The 16,723-nt window shown below is 53.7% G+C and overlaps 1 protein-coding gene across 1 annotated transcript; it reads right to left on the bottom strand.

Moving 5' to 3' along the window:
- Positions 1 to 7,229: 7,229 nt before the first annotated feature.
- Positions 7,230 to 15,279, bottom strand: LOC134422736 (cystathionine gamma-lyase-like). Its single transcript, XM_063165128.1, has 12 exons — positions 15,118 to 15,279; positions 14,645 to 14,726; positions 13,911 to 14,006; positions 12,920 to 13,035; positions 12,253 to 12,384; positions 11,007 to 11,064; positions 10,717 to 10,794; positions 9,950 to 10,102; positions 9,713 to 9,834; positions 8,929 to 8,981; positions 7,919 to 8,057; positions 7,230 to 7,667 (listed from the first exon to the last, which is right to left on the bottom strand). Exons 1-12 carry the CDS (start codon positions 15,277 to 15,279, stop codon positions 7,659 to 7,661), a joined length of 1,200 nt encoding a protein of 399 aa, XP_063021198.1. The 3' UTR covers positions 7,230 to 7,658.
- Between the last annotated feature and the right edge of the window lie 1,444 nt (positions 15,280 to 16,723).

The following is a 16,723-nucleotide window of genomic DNA, read 5'->3' as shown; positions in this document are numbered from 1 at the left end:
GACGATAATAACTGGATTTTCACTAAGGGGTCACTCCCAAACTGCTGCAGATTTCTGAAAATTGATTTATTTCCAGCCAGCAGCTGCCAAATCATTCCCAAATAAATTCCAGCCCCACGGAAGTTTCACAGCCCCATTTGGGATCCCGTGGATCTGGGGACCCTGATCTGCCCCAGGAGAGCTGGGGAAGTGCTGGATTTGAGGCATTTTGCACCTCACTGTGTGGCAGGCATTGGGAAACCTTCCCAATAAACATCCTGCAGTGCTGGGGAGGTTTGGAATTAAACCCCAAACCAAGTTAATAAATCCAATGGGATTATTTCAATTAAAAAGAAGTGATTACAACAGCCCTTATTTTCTTATTAAGGCATTTAAGCAGCCCCTATTAAAAGATTAGAAGATATTGAGCCTTTGTAGGGCTCTCAAAAATATTCTTTGGAATATCCCTGGTTAAAATTATTGCTGTTTAAATACTTCTGCCTAAAAAATACCTTCTTAAAATTGGACATCTCTGTCCAAATTTGGGACAGAGCTTTGAGAAGGCCTGAGACCTCCTTAGGGATCACCCATGGCCATGGAAAACCCACCTGGGTTTGTAGAAATGTTTTTATTCCCCTGAACCAGAAGAAAAACCCCTTCAATATTCCCTGATCTGCTCATTCTTGTGTTCTCCAGCAGCCCAGCCCAGGGCCAGGAGCTGCCAAGAGCAAATGATTCCCATTTCCATAGATGAGGAGATGAATCACTCCTGGTATTTTTAGCAGGTCATTAAGGGCTGGCAGGGATATTTGCAAACTGACTTGTGAGGGTTTGCACTGGCGAGAGCACAACCTCGGAGAGCAAACATCAACTGGGAGTCAGAGCAGAGGGAGTGGGAGGGCTGGGAACTGCACCTCCAGTCTGACACTGACAGGGAGGGATGGCACAAATGGGGTTTGTGGGAGCACGGGCCCCACTCCCCTGAAACAGGGGTAGGGTTTGTCCCACCCCACGGAGAATGTGGGAATCCCAGGCAGGGATATTCACACGCCCTGGGGAGGGATGCTGCAGGCACTGGGACAGCTGGGCCCTGGCCTTGGATGGAAAGGGAGTTCTCCTGCTGCTCTGGGAGCAGGGGAGTTCCGTGGGGGCTCAGAGGGGCATCAGGGCACTCAGAGGAGTCATGGAACGGGTTGGGAGGCACCTGAAATCCCACCTGAAATCCCATCCAGTGCCACCCTGCCATGGCAGGGACACCCCCCACTGTCCCAGGCTGCTCCAACCTGCCCTTGGGCACTGCCAGGGATCCAGGGCCTGCCCACCCTCCCAGCCAGGAATTCCTTCCCAAAATCCCACCTCAATCTCTCCTCTTTAGTTCAAAACCATCCCCTCGTGTCCCATCACCACCTGCCCATGCAGAATTCACTCTCCTGGCACAGGGGAAGAGCTGCTCACCCCTCAGTGGAGCAGAGCTTCCCAAAATGGGCATCTAATAAAGATACTCTACATATTAATATTCATATTTAACAGCTCCTTCTCCTGTTCTGTGCTGTTGGGGTGCGATGAGCACTGCTCAGGGGAAATCCAGGGAATAAATAAATCCAGCTGGAAGGATCCCAGGGAGCCTCTGGCAGCAGGAGGGCAGCTCACACATCCAAGAGGCCAGCTCTGCCATGGCCCAGGCTGACAGGGCTGCACATTCCTTCCCAAATGTGGAGGGACTGCCTGGGAATGGGACAGGGAGGAGGGCTGTGCCAGGGCCACCATCCCTCAGCTGTCCCCTGGAAAACCCAATGAATCCAAGGCATCAGCAGCCCGACAGCTGTCAGGGGTGGAGCTGCCATCCTCTGCAGGGCAGGGAGGTGTGGGGCACCACCTGCACTGGCACAGCCCATCCACCCCAGCAGGGCCCAGGGGCCACTGGGGATCTTGGGGATCCTCTCTGCACAAAGTCCCTCACATCTGGGAAGACTTCTGCACTTCTCATTTGTGATGCAATGGTGGAGCTGCTCCTGCTGTTGCTGTCCTGGGCCATCATTAGGCAGCACAGCCCATCCATCATCCATCATCACTGTCCATCATCCACTGTCCATCATCCATCACTGTCCATCATCATCCATCATCATTGTCCATCATCCGTCATTGTCCATCATCATCCATCACTGTCCATCATCCATCACTGTCCATCATCCACTGTCCATCATCATCCATCATCATTGTCCATCATCCATCATTGTCCATCATCCACTGCCCATCATCCATCACTGTCCATCATCCACTGCCCATCATCATCCATCATAGTCCATCATTGTCCATCATCCACTGCCCATCATCATCGTCCATCATTGTCCATCATCATTGTCCACCACTGCCCATCATGGTCCATCATTATCATTATCCATCATTTGCTGTCCATTATCCTCCATCATCACTGTCCATCACCATCCATCATCCCTCAGCAGCCAGAGCCGCCTGCTCGTGCAGAGCCAGGATGAGTGCAATGTCAGCAAGGGGAGGTGTCTCTGCCTGGGCCAGGGGTCACCCGTGCCACCCCCAGGGCCACCCTGGCAGCACAAGGTGGCCCCGGATCTGGAGTCTCTTCAGAAGCTGCTTTCGCTGGAGGGAAAAACCATCAGGAAAACAGAACAGGCACAGGCTGCACCCAGGGAGTCTCAGCTTGGAGGGAACCCCTGGATCACAGCAGACAGGAAAGCCCTGCCTGGCTGCCCATCCCGAGCCTTCAGCAGCTCCAAGGTGCAGCTGCAAAAGGACCCCCACACCAGGGCTGGGCTCTGGCAGCAGCCCTGGAAGGGTTAATCTGACTCCAGCTTCATCAGCTCCCTCAGCACTTGTCAAATTAAGGGCTCTGGTTGGAGCCTCAAAGGCAGAGAGGCTCTGCAGCAGCCAGGGAAGGGAGCTCAGGGAATTGCAGGAGATGGAGTTAATGTCTTCTCTGAAGGGAAATCTGGTGTCAGAGAGGAACAAGGTGATAAAACACGACTCAGGGAGCCTGAATCCCCGAGAGGGCAGAGCTGGTGCCTCGGTATCTGCCACTGACAGAATCCCCAGGGCCTTCATTCCCAGGAAACAGAGCTCATTCCTCACCAGGGAATCCAACAGCTCCATCCACCCACAGAGACTCAGGGAATGGTGGGATCAGCTCTGGCCCTCCCCACATCCCCTCGGAGCCCAGTGCTCCTGTCTGGATTCTTCTTTGAGGAATGGGTTTAATGTGGAGTCAATTGAGCGGAACCTTTGTAAATGCAGGCATTTGTTTCTTGGAGTCCCAGGGGAGCTTCCATTAATTATCCTGGGGCCCATGGCCAAGCTGGAAGGGAATTTGTTTCCAAGGGAAAAGGGGCAAGTCACAGACAGATGCAGGGTGGGTTTCAGACACAACAGAGGAAAGGGACTTAAATCAGGGTTTAGGGTCAGAAGTGATAAGAGTTTTGCCAGGTGGAAGGTCTGCACATTTTAGGCCACCGGGCAAGGTGGGACAAGGAGAGGCTGCTCCTGCAGGATGGCAGTGCCTGGCCTGGGCTCCATCCTCCCACCCCCAAACACACTGTGGCTCCTCCTGCCAGGTGTCCTGGAGCTCCCCTCCAGCCCAGCACAGAGCCTGGGGCAGCAAAACTCCTGTTCCAGATTCCTCTTTTCTCCTGAGCAATGCCGAGGTGCAACTGAGCCCCACAAGTGCTCCGTGGTCCTTCACCTCCTGTTTGCTCCATCAGGGGCTGGAGGTGCAAGGAGGGTTCTGGTGGCACTGGAGCCCTGCCAGAGAGTGCCTGGAGCTCCTGGGAAGAGCTTCAAGAGAATCCATGCTGGATGCAGGCAGCAGTTCTGGGAATGCAGAGCTGTGGCTGCTGGCAAAGGCTCAGCTCCAGCTGAAGCTCCTGGGAATTGCTGCCTGTGCCTCAGGTGACATTTGGTGTTAGGAACCAAAATGAGCCCAAAACAAACCTTTGGAAAAGGCAACAGCATGGATGAAAACCTGGAAAAGTAGGAGACCAGCACAGTTCTCCAGGTTCAGACATTTCTGGGAGAAAGGCAGGGAGCAGAGACCAGGGGAGCTGTGGCTGCCCCTGGATCCCTGGCAGTGCCCAAGGCCAGGCTGGACACTGGGGCTTGGAGCGCCCTGGGACAGTGGGAGGTGTCCCTGCCATGGCAGGGGTGGCACTGGGTGGGATTTAAGGCCCCTTGTTATCCCTCTCACCTCAGGGAAGGGGGGAAGGACAAGGGGAGCTGTCCCCCACCACAGGCAGCACAGAGCCCAGCCCCGAGGGACACAAACCCTGGACCCAAGGAGAGCACAGCACATCCCAAAAGCAACCACAGAAACCCAAGGTCAACAAGCCAAGTATCTGGAAAGAAGCAGGAGCAGCTCCACGTGACCTCCTGGGGCACTTCCCTCCTCAGACAAGTGTTTGTTGTGCAATCTCGAATGGTGGCGTCCAGAGACTCTGAATCCAAGCTTCCCATTTCCTGATCCAAGATGCTGCAGAAATCAGCTGGGAGCTGGCTGCTTGGATGAAATCCCTCCCCAAAAGCAGCCCGTGAGTTTGCCATGGAGCCTGGGAACAGAGCATGGCTGGAATGGCTCTGGTTCTGCTCTTCCCTGTGAGTCCAAGCCAGAGAATTCCTTTTACGTTCATCTGTCCTCATGGAAGCCTGGAAGAGGAGAAGAGATAAATGATTATAAATGATTAACATCATCTAAATATAATTCCTTCATTCTGAGAGCCTTTGTGACACACTCCCTTGGGAAATACTCCCAGCTGAAATGGAATTCTGCTCTGTTCCTCACAGATCTCCCGTTGCTCTTGTGAAACACACGAGGCATTAAATGTCAGCAGTAACAATGTCAATAACGGTGTCCTGGTGAGAACCCAAGTGGCAGCTTGGAAATGCAGGCAGACGGGGAAATACTGGGAAAAACCCACCCTAAGGGTTAAACATTCCTTCCCAAATCCTGCAGCTGCTCTGGATAAAGATCCATCAGGGTGGGATGTGTGTGAAAAACAGGGTTTGCAAGAGAAGGAAAATGGATTTTCAGTGGTGTTTAAATAGAAATGATGGTTGAAAATTTTCGATTCCTGCCCTACCCCAGCATTCCAGGAGCCAGCTGGCTGTGGGACACAGGGTGGGATTGCTGGGGTGTCTGTGCAGGGCCAGCAGCCTGACTGGATGATCCCTGTGTGTCCCTCCAGCTCTGGATATTCCATGATTCTGTCAGGCTGCCAGGCTGGGAGCCACGGCTCCAACTCCATTTCCCAACATCCTTTAGAAAGGCAGGAGATAATCAATATTTTCCTACTGATTAGATGATAAAAGGGAGATGATAAAAGGGAGGAATAAAAATTGCATTGGTCAGTCAGCTACTGCACACAGCAGCAGATAAAACAATTACTGAGCACTGGCGGGGCTCAGGCTCATTCCAGTGATTCATGGGGATGTTGGGAAGCTGTGCTGGGACTGAAGGGCATCTGGAGTTTGTGCCTTGGAGCCCACTCAATCCATAAATACGTGGGATGGGAGCTGTGACTCCTGCCCTGCAGCAGCAGCGCCCCAAGTGCCGTGTCCATGGCCATGGCACAGAGAGGGACAGTGCCCAAGCCCCAGAGTGGCCCTGCACTGGGAATTGTGAGCTCAGCATTCCTGGTGCCCAGCTCCCCTCCTGGGGACACAGAGTGCAGTGACAGAACTTTCCTGTAAATGAATGCTGGAGTTTCTTAGAACTCTTCTGACTAATGTGCCTCAGTCTTGGCTGGAGGACACAAAGCCTTCATCAAACACAGTGAGAAATGCCAGAGAACGCTCAAATCCAGGGAATGTGAGGCTGGGAGGGAGCAGGCTGACCCCAGCACTCAAAGCTGGGGCTGGGAGCCAGGCCCTGCCTTGGGCTTAGCTGGGCTGGATTCAGGGCTTAGTGCTGGTCCTTTGAGCCCCAAGGATAAAGGTATTTTCAGCCAACACGAGGGATTGGGGCCTCAGCATGGAAACCAAATTGCCCTGGAAGTGCAGTGAATCTGAATCCAATCTGCAACAGCAAATCCAAGGAAAAACACACCCTCTGGCTTTCAGAAATATGGAATAAGGGAAACACAACCCAGACCTGGGATCAGCCCACAGCAGGGGCACAGGGTGGCTCCAGAGCTGCCATGAAGCAGGAGATACTGAAACATCCCCGAGGATTCTCTCCTGCTCAGAGGGATGGAATCATGGAACAGCCCAAGCTGGATCCCACAGGGATCAGCCAGCCCAGGGCCTGGCCCTGCACACACACCCCCAATGCTGCCACCCTGTGCCTGAGCACTGTCCAAGCAGTCCCCGAGCTCTGGCAGGGCTGGACCCTGGGATAAACTCTGGATAATCAGGGCATGAGGAAGTCACTGCACTCTCCCACAGGCTCCCTAAAAGGAGACCAGGTCCTGGCAGGCCCAGGCTCAGAGCCAGCCTCAGGCTGATATCCCATGGGTCAATGAAATCCAGGGCAGCAGGAGGCTGAGGAAGCACAGCAGCTTTTCATTCCCTGGGAGACGTTCCTGGGACACAAAGCAGCCCCTGCTGCTCCCCACAGACCAGGCAGCAGCTCCAGGGCACAGACGGGGCTGGGCTGCCTGGAAAAGCACCTGGATCTGAGGGACTGCCCATGGAGGGCTCCAGGAGCTGACCTGGTGTAACCAGGAACCCACATCCGTGGGGACAAGGGAAAAGGGGCACTGCCTTCATGGGCACTGGGCAGGGATGGGTGGGACCCTGGGCAGGAATTGTTCCTGGCAGGGTGGGCAGCCCTGGAACAGAATCCCCAGATTTGCTGTGGCTGCCCCTGGATCCCTGGCAGTGCCCAAGGCCGGCTGGACACTGGGGCTGGGGACAGTGGGAGGTGTCCCTGCCATGGCAGGGGTGGCACTGGCTGGGCTCTGAGGTCCATTCCAACCCAGCCCAGTCTGGGGTGCTGTGGGATGAGGAGGGCTGGGTGGGAACACCTTCACTTGGGTTTTGTCAGGGTTTAATCCCTCTGTGCAATGAAGGTTATTGTGGCTGTGGCCAGTACAGAATGGTCCTGCCTCAGCTCCAGCCCCTCCTCAGCTCCATTCCCTCTCTCCCCTCAGCTCCAGCCCCTCCTCAGCTCCATCCCCTTCTCTCCCCTCAGCTCCATTCCCCTCTTGCCCTCACACAGGAAAATCCCAACAGCTCCAGGGTCACTCCATCCTCTGATTTTGAACACAAGAAACACGTGCACAGGGGAATATAAGCAAGGAAAAGAAAAGCAGGTTTTAATTAAAAGAATTCCAATCATTCCCACAGCACATGATTTTTTTCAAATGACAAAGATTCCTCTTTAGAAACTTATTATTTGCCAAGTGTTGGATTTCACTTCAGCTTCAATGTTGCATCAAGAGAAGGAAAGGCAGCAAGAAAAAGAAAAGCTTTTACGCAAATCTCCAACCTAATTAAAATAAATCTGAGGTCAATCAGGTTTTGAGCTGAGCTGATGGGTGAGCAGAGAATGACCCGAGAGCAGCAAGAGGAAGCAGCCCCTGTGCCCCCAACCCTGCAGGAGCAGGAGGAACACTGAGCTCTGCTGGCAAAGCAAAGGCAAAGCAAGAGTGGTTTGGTTTTCCGTGTCCTCGTCCACAGCCATGTCCAGTTCCAAGGTCCTTTTTGACCCTCAAGGTTTATGCAAACTGCAGGAAGGAAAGGGAGGGGTCAGTGTGCTCTGTCCCTCTATCAACCACACATTTTTATTTCCTTTTATTAAATTCAAATCACATTTCAGCCTTTGATTCTCCTGAATCCATGGGGAACTGTGCCTGAGCAGGGCTGCAAACAGGGAAACTTTCCCTCCCCAGCCCAGGGTCCACCAGGGAGGAGCTGAGGGCTCAGCCCCTGGGAAAGGCTGGCTGGGGATGATTTTATAGAGGAACTCCCCACTCACCGCAGCCTTCAGGGCCTGGTCCAGGTCTGCCAGCAGATCCTCCTCATCCTCCAGCCCCACCGAGAGGCGGATCAAGGTGTCACTGATTCCCAGATGTTCCTTTACATTATCAGGCATATTGTTGTGGGTCATCGTGTACCTGAAAGGGCAAAAATATCTTTATCCCAAGAATTTGGGACTTGTATTGGTAAAAGCAGCCTGGCTGGTTCCCTGCCAGCACCCCTGAAATGCAGCAGGATCTGACACCTCCTCTGTGCCACCTGTGTGACCCCACAGATGCAGAGAGCCCCGGGCAGCAGCTCCTGGAAATGCTGGGAATGCTGACAAGTCAGCACATGGGGAATGTGCAGCCTCCAGTACAAAGTCTCCTGGTTTCATTCCTGGTTTCTCAGATCCCTTCTCAAAGTGCCCCAAAGGACTCTGGAGGGTTTATTCTCTCCAGCTACACAGGACACAGGCAAGAAGGGATTTCCCTGGTGCTGTCACTGGCACCAGTTCCTTTCAGCTGCTGGAGGGGTTCAAGGTTTGCTGTGAAATCAGTAAGTGAAATGATTTAACATTTAAATTTAGCCAATAATTTCCATGGACCTTTTCCAAAAGCAAGCTGGCTTGGAGTGCAATGATGCAATTCCATGAAGATGCTGCTTTGAGCAGTTTAAAAGGCCCAGGAGGCCCTGCCAGGGCCCAGAGGCAGCTGGGGCACACAGTGACCGTGCCCCTTGTGTGAGCAGGGAGCAGGGCATTCATTGCTCCATCCCAGCACTCTGCAGCTTCTGGGACTGCCTTCATGGACACCGACTGTGCCTCAGCCCTCCAGGTGAAATTCCTCAATCTCTGCCCTCCCACAGGATTCCCTCTCTCTGCAATCTCCCCTGGCTCTGTGCTGCACACCAGTCCCTGAGTTTAGCTAAAGGCAAACCAGCAAAACAGCTCTGGGGGCTGGGAAATTGTGGGAATTTCATGGTGCTCTGCAGCTTTTTGGGGCTCTGAGGATGGGAGGATGAACTCACGGATGCTCTGCCAGGCTCTCGAAGCCGCCCAGACTAAAGCCCAGGGTGAACACCTGTGGGAGAAAGGGAAGGAGGTTATGGATTCATGGACAGAGAGCTCACAGAATCAGGGAATCTCCTGAGTTGGAGGTGCCCACAGGGATCACTGATCCAGCCCCTGGCCCTGCACAGACACCCCAACAATCCCACCCTGAGCATCCCTGGCAGAGCTGCCCAAACCCTCCTGGAGCTCCGGCAGCCTCGGGGCTGGGACCTCTTCAAAGACATTGAGGCAAATAGAAAGTTTAGGGACCTTTCTTCCCCTCAAGTTTTTCTAAAATAACTTCTATATTATAAATTGTATTAGCTGTAATTAGGGAATAAAGGGCACTAAGATTGTAAACAGATGCATCCTGCCCCTGGATCCCAGGGAGTGTCCTTGCTAGGGTGGGTCCCTGGCTGGAGCCAGCACAGCATTCCCAGAGCCAGGGGCTCCCTCAGTGCCTTTCCCCCTGAGGGCACTTTGCAATATTCCAGCAGAGCTGCACCAGCCCCAGCTGCCCAGCCCTGCAGAAAGCCCTCTGCCAGCAGCAGCTGAGCTGGACACGCCTCACCCTGGGAGCAAACAAACATTTCCAAGGAACTCAGGTGTCCATTTCTTCCCTCCCATTAATGCCCAACAACAAATTATCCCTGATTTATCGTGGGGCACACACAAAGACTTGGCAAGAAAAGCCCCTCCACCCTCCCTTTAGCAGGGCAATTTCAGCTCCCTCTGAGGGTGATTTTGTTGACTTTATTTTACCTCCAATTTCTCAAGAAAGGCAATGGCATTTCCTTTATTCCCATTAATGTAGAAGCTGACCATCCCAGAAACGCCTGTGCACTGCCTCTTCATCACCTCATACTGAGGGTGGGAAGACAGCCCTGGAATGGAGAGAGTTGGGAGAATTCCCAGTGAATGCCTGTGCAGAGCTGGGGCAGCTCAGCCTCACCCAGCCCATCACTGGGCACCACAGCTCCCCAGTCCCTGCTCACCCACCTGGGTAAATGACTTTCTCCACACTGGGATGGGATTCCAGGAACTTGGCCACGGCCAGGCCGTTGTGGAAGTGCAGCTTCATCCTGATGTGCAGAGTCTTGAGGCCCCGGTTGCAGAGGAAGCAGTCAAAGGGAGAGGGGACAGCTCCCAGGGCTGTGGGAATGGGAACAGAATCCCACAGAATCACACAGAATTCCAGAGAATCCCACAGCAACATTGGTGTTCTGCATTCAGCACAGCCAAGCACATCCTCACCTCCAGCACTGCTGACCTTGGCACAAGTGGGAAGACACCCAAGGCAATCTCTGTTCCTCATCTCCCACATGGGACAGCCAATTAATGAGCCCAATTAACAGGCTCAGGCCTCAAGGATTACATTATTTATTGGGCACAGTGCACCCTCAGTGCAGAGGGCACAACCCTGGACAGGAATTCATTCCTGACAAAGAGGAGGCCGGAAAATTGCTGGAATCATCCGAGGCAGGAAAATTCTGCACTGGGCACACCCTGATGGGTGAGGGAGTTTCAAACCCCCCAGGCTGCAGGGGGCACCTCAGTGGTTTCAGGATGGGCCCCAGTGCTCTCCTGGAGTGCTCAGGAAGGGGAGATCAATGTCTCTCATTTTATGGGACTGTTTTATTGAGCTTTCCCAGCTCTGTTAATTGACATTCCAGGCTGATTTCCCACTTGTGTGCATGCCCACCCTCCCCAGCAGCAGCTGTGGATGTGAACAGGATTCCTGTCAGGAATTCCCTGTTTGGACTTACTCCTCTGCAGGTAATTCAGCCTCTCATAGAGACATTTCTCATTTACAGAGACCAGGCCCAAGAGAACATCACTGTGCCCTGCAAATGACAGGGGACAAGAATGGGATCACCCAGGTGTAAATAAAACCCCTGGGACACCTCCCACCACCCCAGGCTGCTCCAGCCCCAGGGTCCAACCTGGCCTTGGGCACTGCCAGGGATCCAGGGGCCTCCCCACCCTCCCAGCCAGGAATTCCCTCCCAGTCTCCCTCCATCCCTGCCCTAAGCATGTGCTGAACTCTCACACTCACCATTCATGTATTTGGTTGCAGAAGACATACAAATATCAGCCCCCAGGGCCAAAGGACGCTGAAAGGAAAGGAAAATAACATCATCATTCCAGTTTGGGTTCATCCCCAGCCATTCCAAAGGCTCTGAACTCACACAGGATAAACAAGGGGAGAAACAAACACAAAAACCTGAGCATGACAATAGAACATGTGCTAAAGGCAGCAGTACAGGGAGGCACTCTGAATTCAAGGGAAGCACAAGAAAATGTGATTTAAGAGCACTGCTCCCACTCCCACAGGCTCCAGGGAGAGAAGAGATTGAGCACATCCAACACACAGTGCAGAGCTGGGAAAACAGTTCTGCAGCTCAGCTGGGGCAGGGACACACCATGGCATGGAGCCCACAAAGGGCATTTCCACGGGAAATGAGGGATCCAGCTGCAGAGCAAAAGAATTGCTTTGCTTTCCAGCTGTTGCAGATCCTGCCCTGGAGGAGCTGAGAGCATGAGCAAAGGAGCTTCCTTTGGCAGCTCTCTCCCCTCAGCTCCCAGTGCTCTGCCCAGGAGCCTCCTGAGGGGAGACAAACCAGGAGCTGGATGGGCAAGAGGGGCTGAGCAGCGCCAGATTTTTAATCAGTCACTAATTAAGGCACTTTGCACATGGTATCAGCACATTCTAAAGAGGGGCATCACTGTTAAAATGGAACAAAGCAGGCAAATTCTATCCCATATTGAGAGCAACAATGCTTGGAAGTTCATTATTCTGAAGCATTTGTAAAACTTAAATGTCTTCACTTCATGTCTTCCAGTTATCAATACAGGAAAGTTTTGGCAGTTGTTATGAAGAAAGTTACAAACCTCTGAATCATATATTCAGCAAAATAGAGAAGAAAAAGGTAAAGTGGATGTCTCCAAGCAAGACTGAACAATGGTTCCTAGGTTTGTCTTCCACTATCATCTGTTTTTTACCTTTGTGGCTCAGAACAGCATGTGCAGAAGAATTGATGCAAAAAGGCCAAAGTGAGGGAACCCTTGGTAACTGTTTGATTTCCATCAGGAAGAACAGAATTCCATCATTCCTGGAGTACAGACACCCCCTGCCCCCCTCACTGGTGCACCAGCAGCAGCACCTGGGCTGGAGCTGAACCAGAGCAGGTGGTTTTGCAATGCAGAGACCAAAACTGCAGTTTCTTGGTGGTGCTTCCCTTCCCAAAAGGGATCTCCAGCCCCACTGGGGCAGGTGACAGTCCTGTCCTTGTCCCACACACCTGGAAATATGGAGACATGAAGCTGTTGTCCACGGCCACCAGCACCCCAGGGTGCCTGTGCGCGATGTCTGCGCAGGCTTGGATGTCGATCACAGTCAGCACAGGATTTGTGGGGCTCTCGAGCCAAACCAGCTGCACAAACCCAACACAACTCCAGGTCAGAGAGCTCCCAGCGCTGGGCTGAGTCCCAGGGGCTCTGGGTGCCCAGTGCTGGCAGCTCCCCGTGGCTTTGGGCCCTGGGGACGGGCAGTGGCCCTGCCAGAGCCAGGGGAGGCTCCAGCGGCTCCTCCGAGCCCAGGGAGCTTTCCCTGCAGCTGGCCTTGTGCCATCCCAGGGCATCCCAGCTGGAGAGGGGCTCAGCAGCAGGACAGAGCCTTTCCCAGAGCCCTGCCCAGCACAGTTCCCTTCCCCTGGGGCAGGGATCACCCAGCAGTGCCACGGAGCCCCCCGGCTCCGCGCTCGGCGCTCCCTCTGCTCCTCCTCACCTCTGTCCTGTTCCCTCCTCTCTGCAGGGCTCTGCCCTTCTCAGGATGCTGCCCATGAGGGGCACAGGGTGGATGCAGCTGCGCCCCAAGCTGCCCCCTCAGCTCAGCACAGCCCCAACCCCAACAGGAGCAAGGATAGAGCAATTTAACGTCCCTTTAAAGTCCACTTCCCTCTCCCCTACCTTGGTCGAGGGATATTTTTTAATGTTTTTTTCCAGCTCTTTTGGGTCTGTGCAGTCAACATAAACCACTTCCAAATTGAACTCCTCTTTCACCTTGTCGAATAATTCTCTTGTGCCTAAAAAAAAAAAAAAAAACACAAAATGAAAAACTTCCTTAACTTTCATTCCCTGCTCTGCAGCCTCCTGCATCATGCAGGGACAGTCAGGAGGGTACAGCTTGATGCTGCACACCACCCATGGCATGTTTATATTTTCTTTATTTACACACTTAAAGATTGTTGCAGATTGAGTGATCATGAAACAGTAATAATTTAAATATGGGATCAGAATGATTTGGGAAGTACTTGAAATCAATGTGGGGTTTATGATCAGGAAATTAAACACAGAAGAACAATCAAGGGGAAGACTCCAGCTACAGTTTCCCATCATTCCAATAAAAATGATTCCTTCCTGTCTTTGAAGCCTTTCCCAGGGAAGATTAAAAGAATCCAGCAGGTGATCAATGGATGTGCAGCACTCACTACCAGAAACACTCCTGCATTAAAAATTCATTGGTTGGGTCCTTTTGCCAAGGTGATCCCCAGGGACTCAGTTTTCCATCTGAGCAGGAAGGGATGGGACATGCAGGTGGATTCTGGGAGCTGAAGGGAACATCTGAGTGATGTTTGGGAGGTTCTTTTGTGAGAAGCCCTTTCTTTGGAACAAACCAAGGCACAGGAGAGCAATGAAATTCAGCCCTGCAGAAACCAGGCTGAGGCTCCAAGGAGAGGGGAAAGCTCCCAGGAACTGGAGTGAGCTCACCCTGCTCAGAGAGGGACTCTGGCAGAGCTGGGTGCACTCTGCCACTGGGGAGCTGTGAGGGAGAGGGATTGATAACAACAGGCTTCAAAAACAGTGGGGTCCTACAGGGGAAATTCAGAGTTCCTGAGAGCCACAGACAGGTGTGAGCCCCTGCACAAAGAAGGCTGAAGCCACTGGGTGCTGTACCCACCTTCATACACCTCATCCATGCAGATAATTGTTTCCCCTGTCTTCAGCAGGTGACAGATGTTCAGAATTGCTGCCATGCCAGAGGAATAAGCCAAGCCTGGAGGAGAAAGGATCATCAGTGTTTGATGTGACACAACAAGTCAGACTTGCCTTGGCCTCTGAAAAGAACTTGTTCTGTCACTGCCTCACTGGGAACGTGGAGCCAGTGACAGCAGGGGATGGATGTGGACACCATGGAACCAGGACGGACACTGGGATACACTGGGACAGGCTGGGACACACTGGGAATGGACTGGGACAGACTGGGAATGGACTGGGACACACTGGGAATGGACTGGGACACACTGGGAATGGACTGGGACACACTGGGAATGGACTGGGACACACTGGGAATGGACTGGGGCCAGGGGCTGCCTGCTCCCAGTGCCTCCAGTGCTGCTGCACAAGGATGGATCCAGCTCAGCCCAGGCATCAGCCACACTGAGGGAGCAGCAGGAAAACCCAGGGATGGACTTTGCTGAGCTCGACTTTGCTGGACCAGAAGTGCTGGGCTCTTCCCCACCTTGGAGCTGCTACTGCCCACAGCCAAGAGCCAGAGCCGTGGTGAGGGAATCATGGAATGGTTTGGGATGGAGGGACCCCAAAGCCCACCCAGTGCCACCCCTGCCATGGGGACAGGACACCGCCCCCTGTCCCAGGCTGCTCCAAGCCCCGTCCAACCCATGAGGTGCTCACTGTATTTGGCTCCATCGAGGGCGGACACAACCTTCTCCAGGACATGCCTATTCGGATTCCCGAACCGGGTGTATTTGTACTCCTGGCGTGGGAAGAGGAAACAAACATCAGAGAGAGCACAGGGAAAGCTTGGGATAAACCTCTCCGGATCGCCGCCCGCAGCGGGAACAGCGAGCCCCGGGCTGGCTCCGGCTGCAAGGGAGCACAGCGGCTCCTCCGGTGCCACCGCCGCTCAGCAGGGCCGTCCCGGAGCACAGGCACGGCATCGCGGCCGGGCGGCTCTGCAAGGGCCCCGTGAGGAGCCCCGCTCCCGGCCCAGCGAGATGCTCGCGTCTGCCCAGGAGCTGCCACGGGGGGAAACATCCGCGCCGGGAGCTCCCTGCCCTGCCCAGGCCCTGCCGCCTCCCCTTCCCCCGGCCGGGACACGCCGGGGCCGCAGCGGGGCTCGGCGGCCCCGCGCTGCCCGCACTCACCTCCTCATCCCCGGGCACTCGCTGCTTGAATATGGTGGAGAGCGTGATAGGCGGCACGACAGCCCAAGAGCTCCACTGCTCGGGCTTTTGCCCGGTATGGATGGCATGCGTAGCGAAGTGAGGGAAAGGCTTCAGGAAGCCCGGCGCGCTGCCAGCTGCCATGGTCGCAGCTCTGAGGGAGCGGCCCTCAGCGCGGCTGCATTTACAGAGCTCGCGGGCTCGGCGGGGCGCGGCTTTCGCGCCTCCTCATTGGCTGCGGCGCCGGCGGGGAGGGGCCCTCGCGCCCTCCCATTGGCTGTTTGCTTGTACAGCGTGGGATGGAGAAATTGATCGCTGAGTGCGTAGTACGGGAAATTGCCTTTCTGTGGTTTGTGTTGTCTGGTTTGCTCACTACACTGAAATTTGTGACATTGCAACACAGTTAAATATGTTTTCTGCTGGTTGGGAATGAGATATCCAGAGATCTGTGTGGGGACAAGCACCGACAGGGATAAAAATACGCCTTTGATGGGGGAACATGGAACTGGAGAGACATCCAGGGCCTGGCAGGGAAGGACAGAGGGGAATGGCCTTCCAGTGCCAGCGAGCAGCAAACACCGCAATTTGCTATCCGCCATTCTTGGTATTTAAGACATCATTGCCCACTGAATGCAATCCTGGAGCAGCAGTTCCTGCTGAGAATACCCAGAGTGGGTATTTGTCAATATTTCAGTGGTACAGGGCACTGCAGAGCAAAGTGCTGCCCATTGCTGCCCATCCTCCACATACCTGCCACAAATCCAGGACGCGGCACTTTGGAATTTAGGTCATTAGGAATTGGAGTAATTTTGGAATTAAGTTGTTGGAAATTTGAGAGAAACTGAGAAAAGAGAGAGAAAGCAAGGCCTTGAGAGCATCTCACCTGTAGTGTCTGTGGGAGGGAAGTGTGGTAGGGAGGAGTCAGATTCATTAGCAGGTAATGACAGGAATTAAGGAAAGCAGAATCTTTCCCTGATAGCAAAAGGAATTATGGAAGACAGATTTATCGCCAGGTAGTTAAAGGAAATAAGGGAGTCAGGTAATGAATGAATGAAGGGAGTAATTTGTTGCCCGGTAGTTAAGGAATATTACCTGGTAGTTAAAGGAATTAAGAAACCCTCTCTGGCACAGGAAGGTGTCTGAGGGATGGAACAGATGATCAGGTGTGAGGGCTGATCGTGGCAAGGACTGGAGCTGGGATCAGGGCATGGTCTGTGAGGAGGGGAACACAAGGTGGTGGCAATGCTGGGGAGCTGCGAGCGGGCAGTGCCAGCCCAGAGTGGGCACCTGCAGCCAGAGCTCAGCTCTGTGACTCTGTTCCTTCTGAGTTTGTCACTGCTGCTGTCTGAGCCACCCTGGCAGCTCTGGCTGGTCCCTTCACACTGGCCTGGGCTGTGCAGGACGCAGGAACGAGCTCCAGACCTGGGCAGTCCATACTGTGCTGTGCAAAGGAACATTTTATTGTTCCCACCCTGCATCTTTTCAAACCTCAGACCCCTGCAGAAGTTAAATTCTGGTGCTAATCATGCGTCAGGGCACTAATTAATGATGGCCCTTCCACTTCACACATGTGCAGGATGTTGGCTGA

The sequence above is a fragment of the Melospiza melodia genome, chromosome 11 (genome assembly GCF_035770615.1).
Source record: "Melospiza melodia melodia isolate bMelMel2 chromosome 11, bMelMel2.pri, whole genome shotgun sequence".
In the NCBI taxonomy this organism is placed as follows: Eukaryota; Metazoa; Chordata; class Aves; order Passeriformes; family Passerellidae; genus Melospiza; species Melospiza melodia.
Note: the sequence above shows the minus strand (reverse complement) of the source record. Positions and strands in the feature narration are given on the sequence as shown.

Coding starts and splice junctions, on each gene's coding strand:
- LOC134422736 (XM_063165128.1), bottom strand. CDS start 15,279: ATGGCAGCTGGCAGCGCGCCGGGCTTCCTGAAGCCTTTCCCTCACTTC. Junction 8,982..9,712: donor CCTTTCTTGAGAAATTGGAG/GTAAAATAAAGT, acceptor TTTCTCCCACAG/GTGTTCACCCTGGGCTTTAG. Junction 8,058..8,928: donor GAGAGCCTGGCAGAGCATCC/GTGAGTTCATCC, acceptor TTGCCCTTTCAG/GTACACGATGACCCACAACA.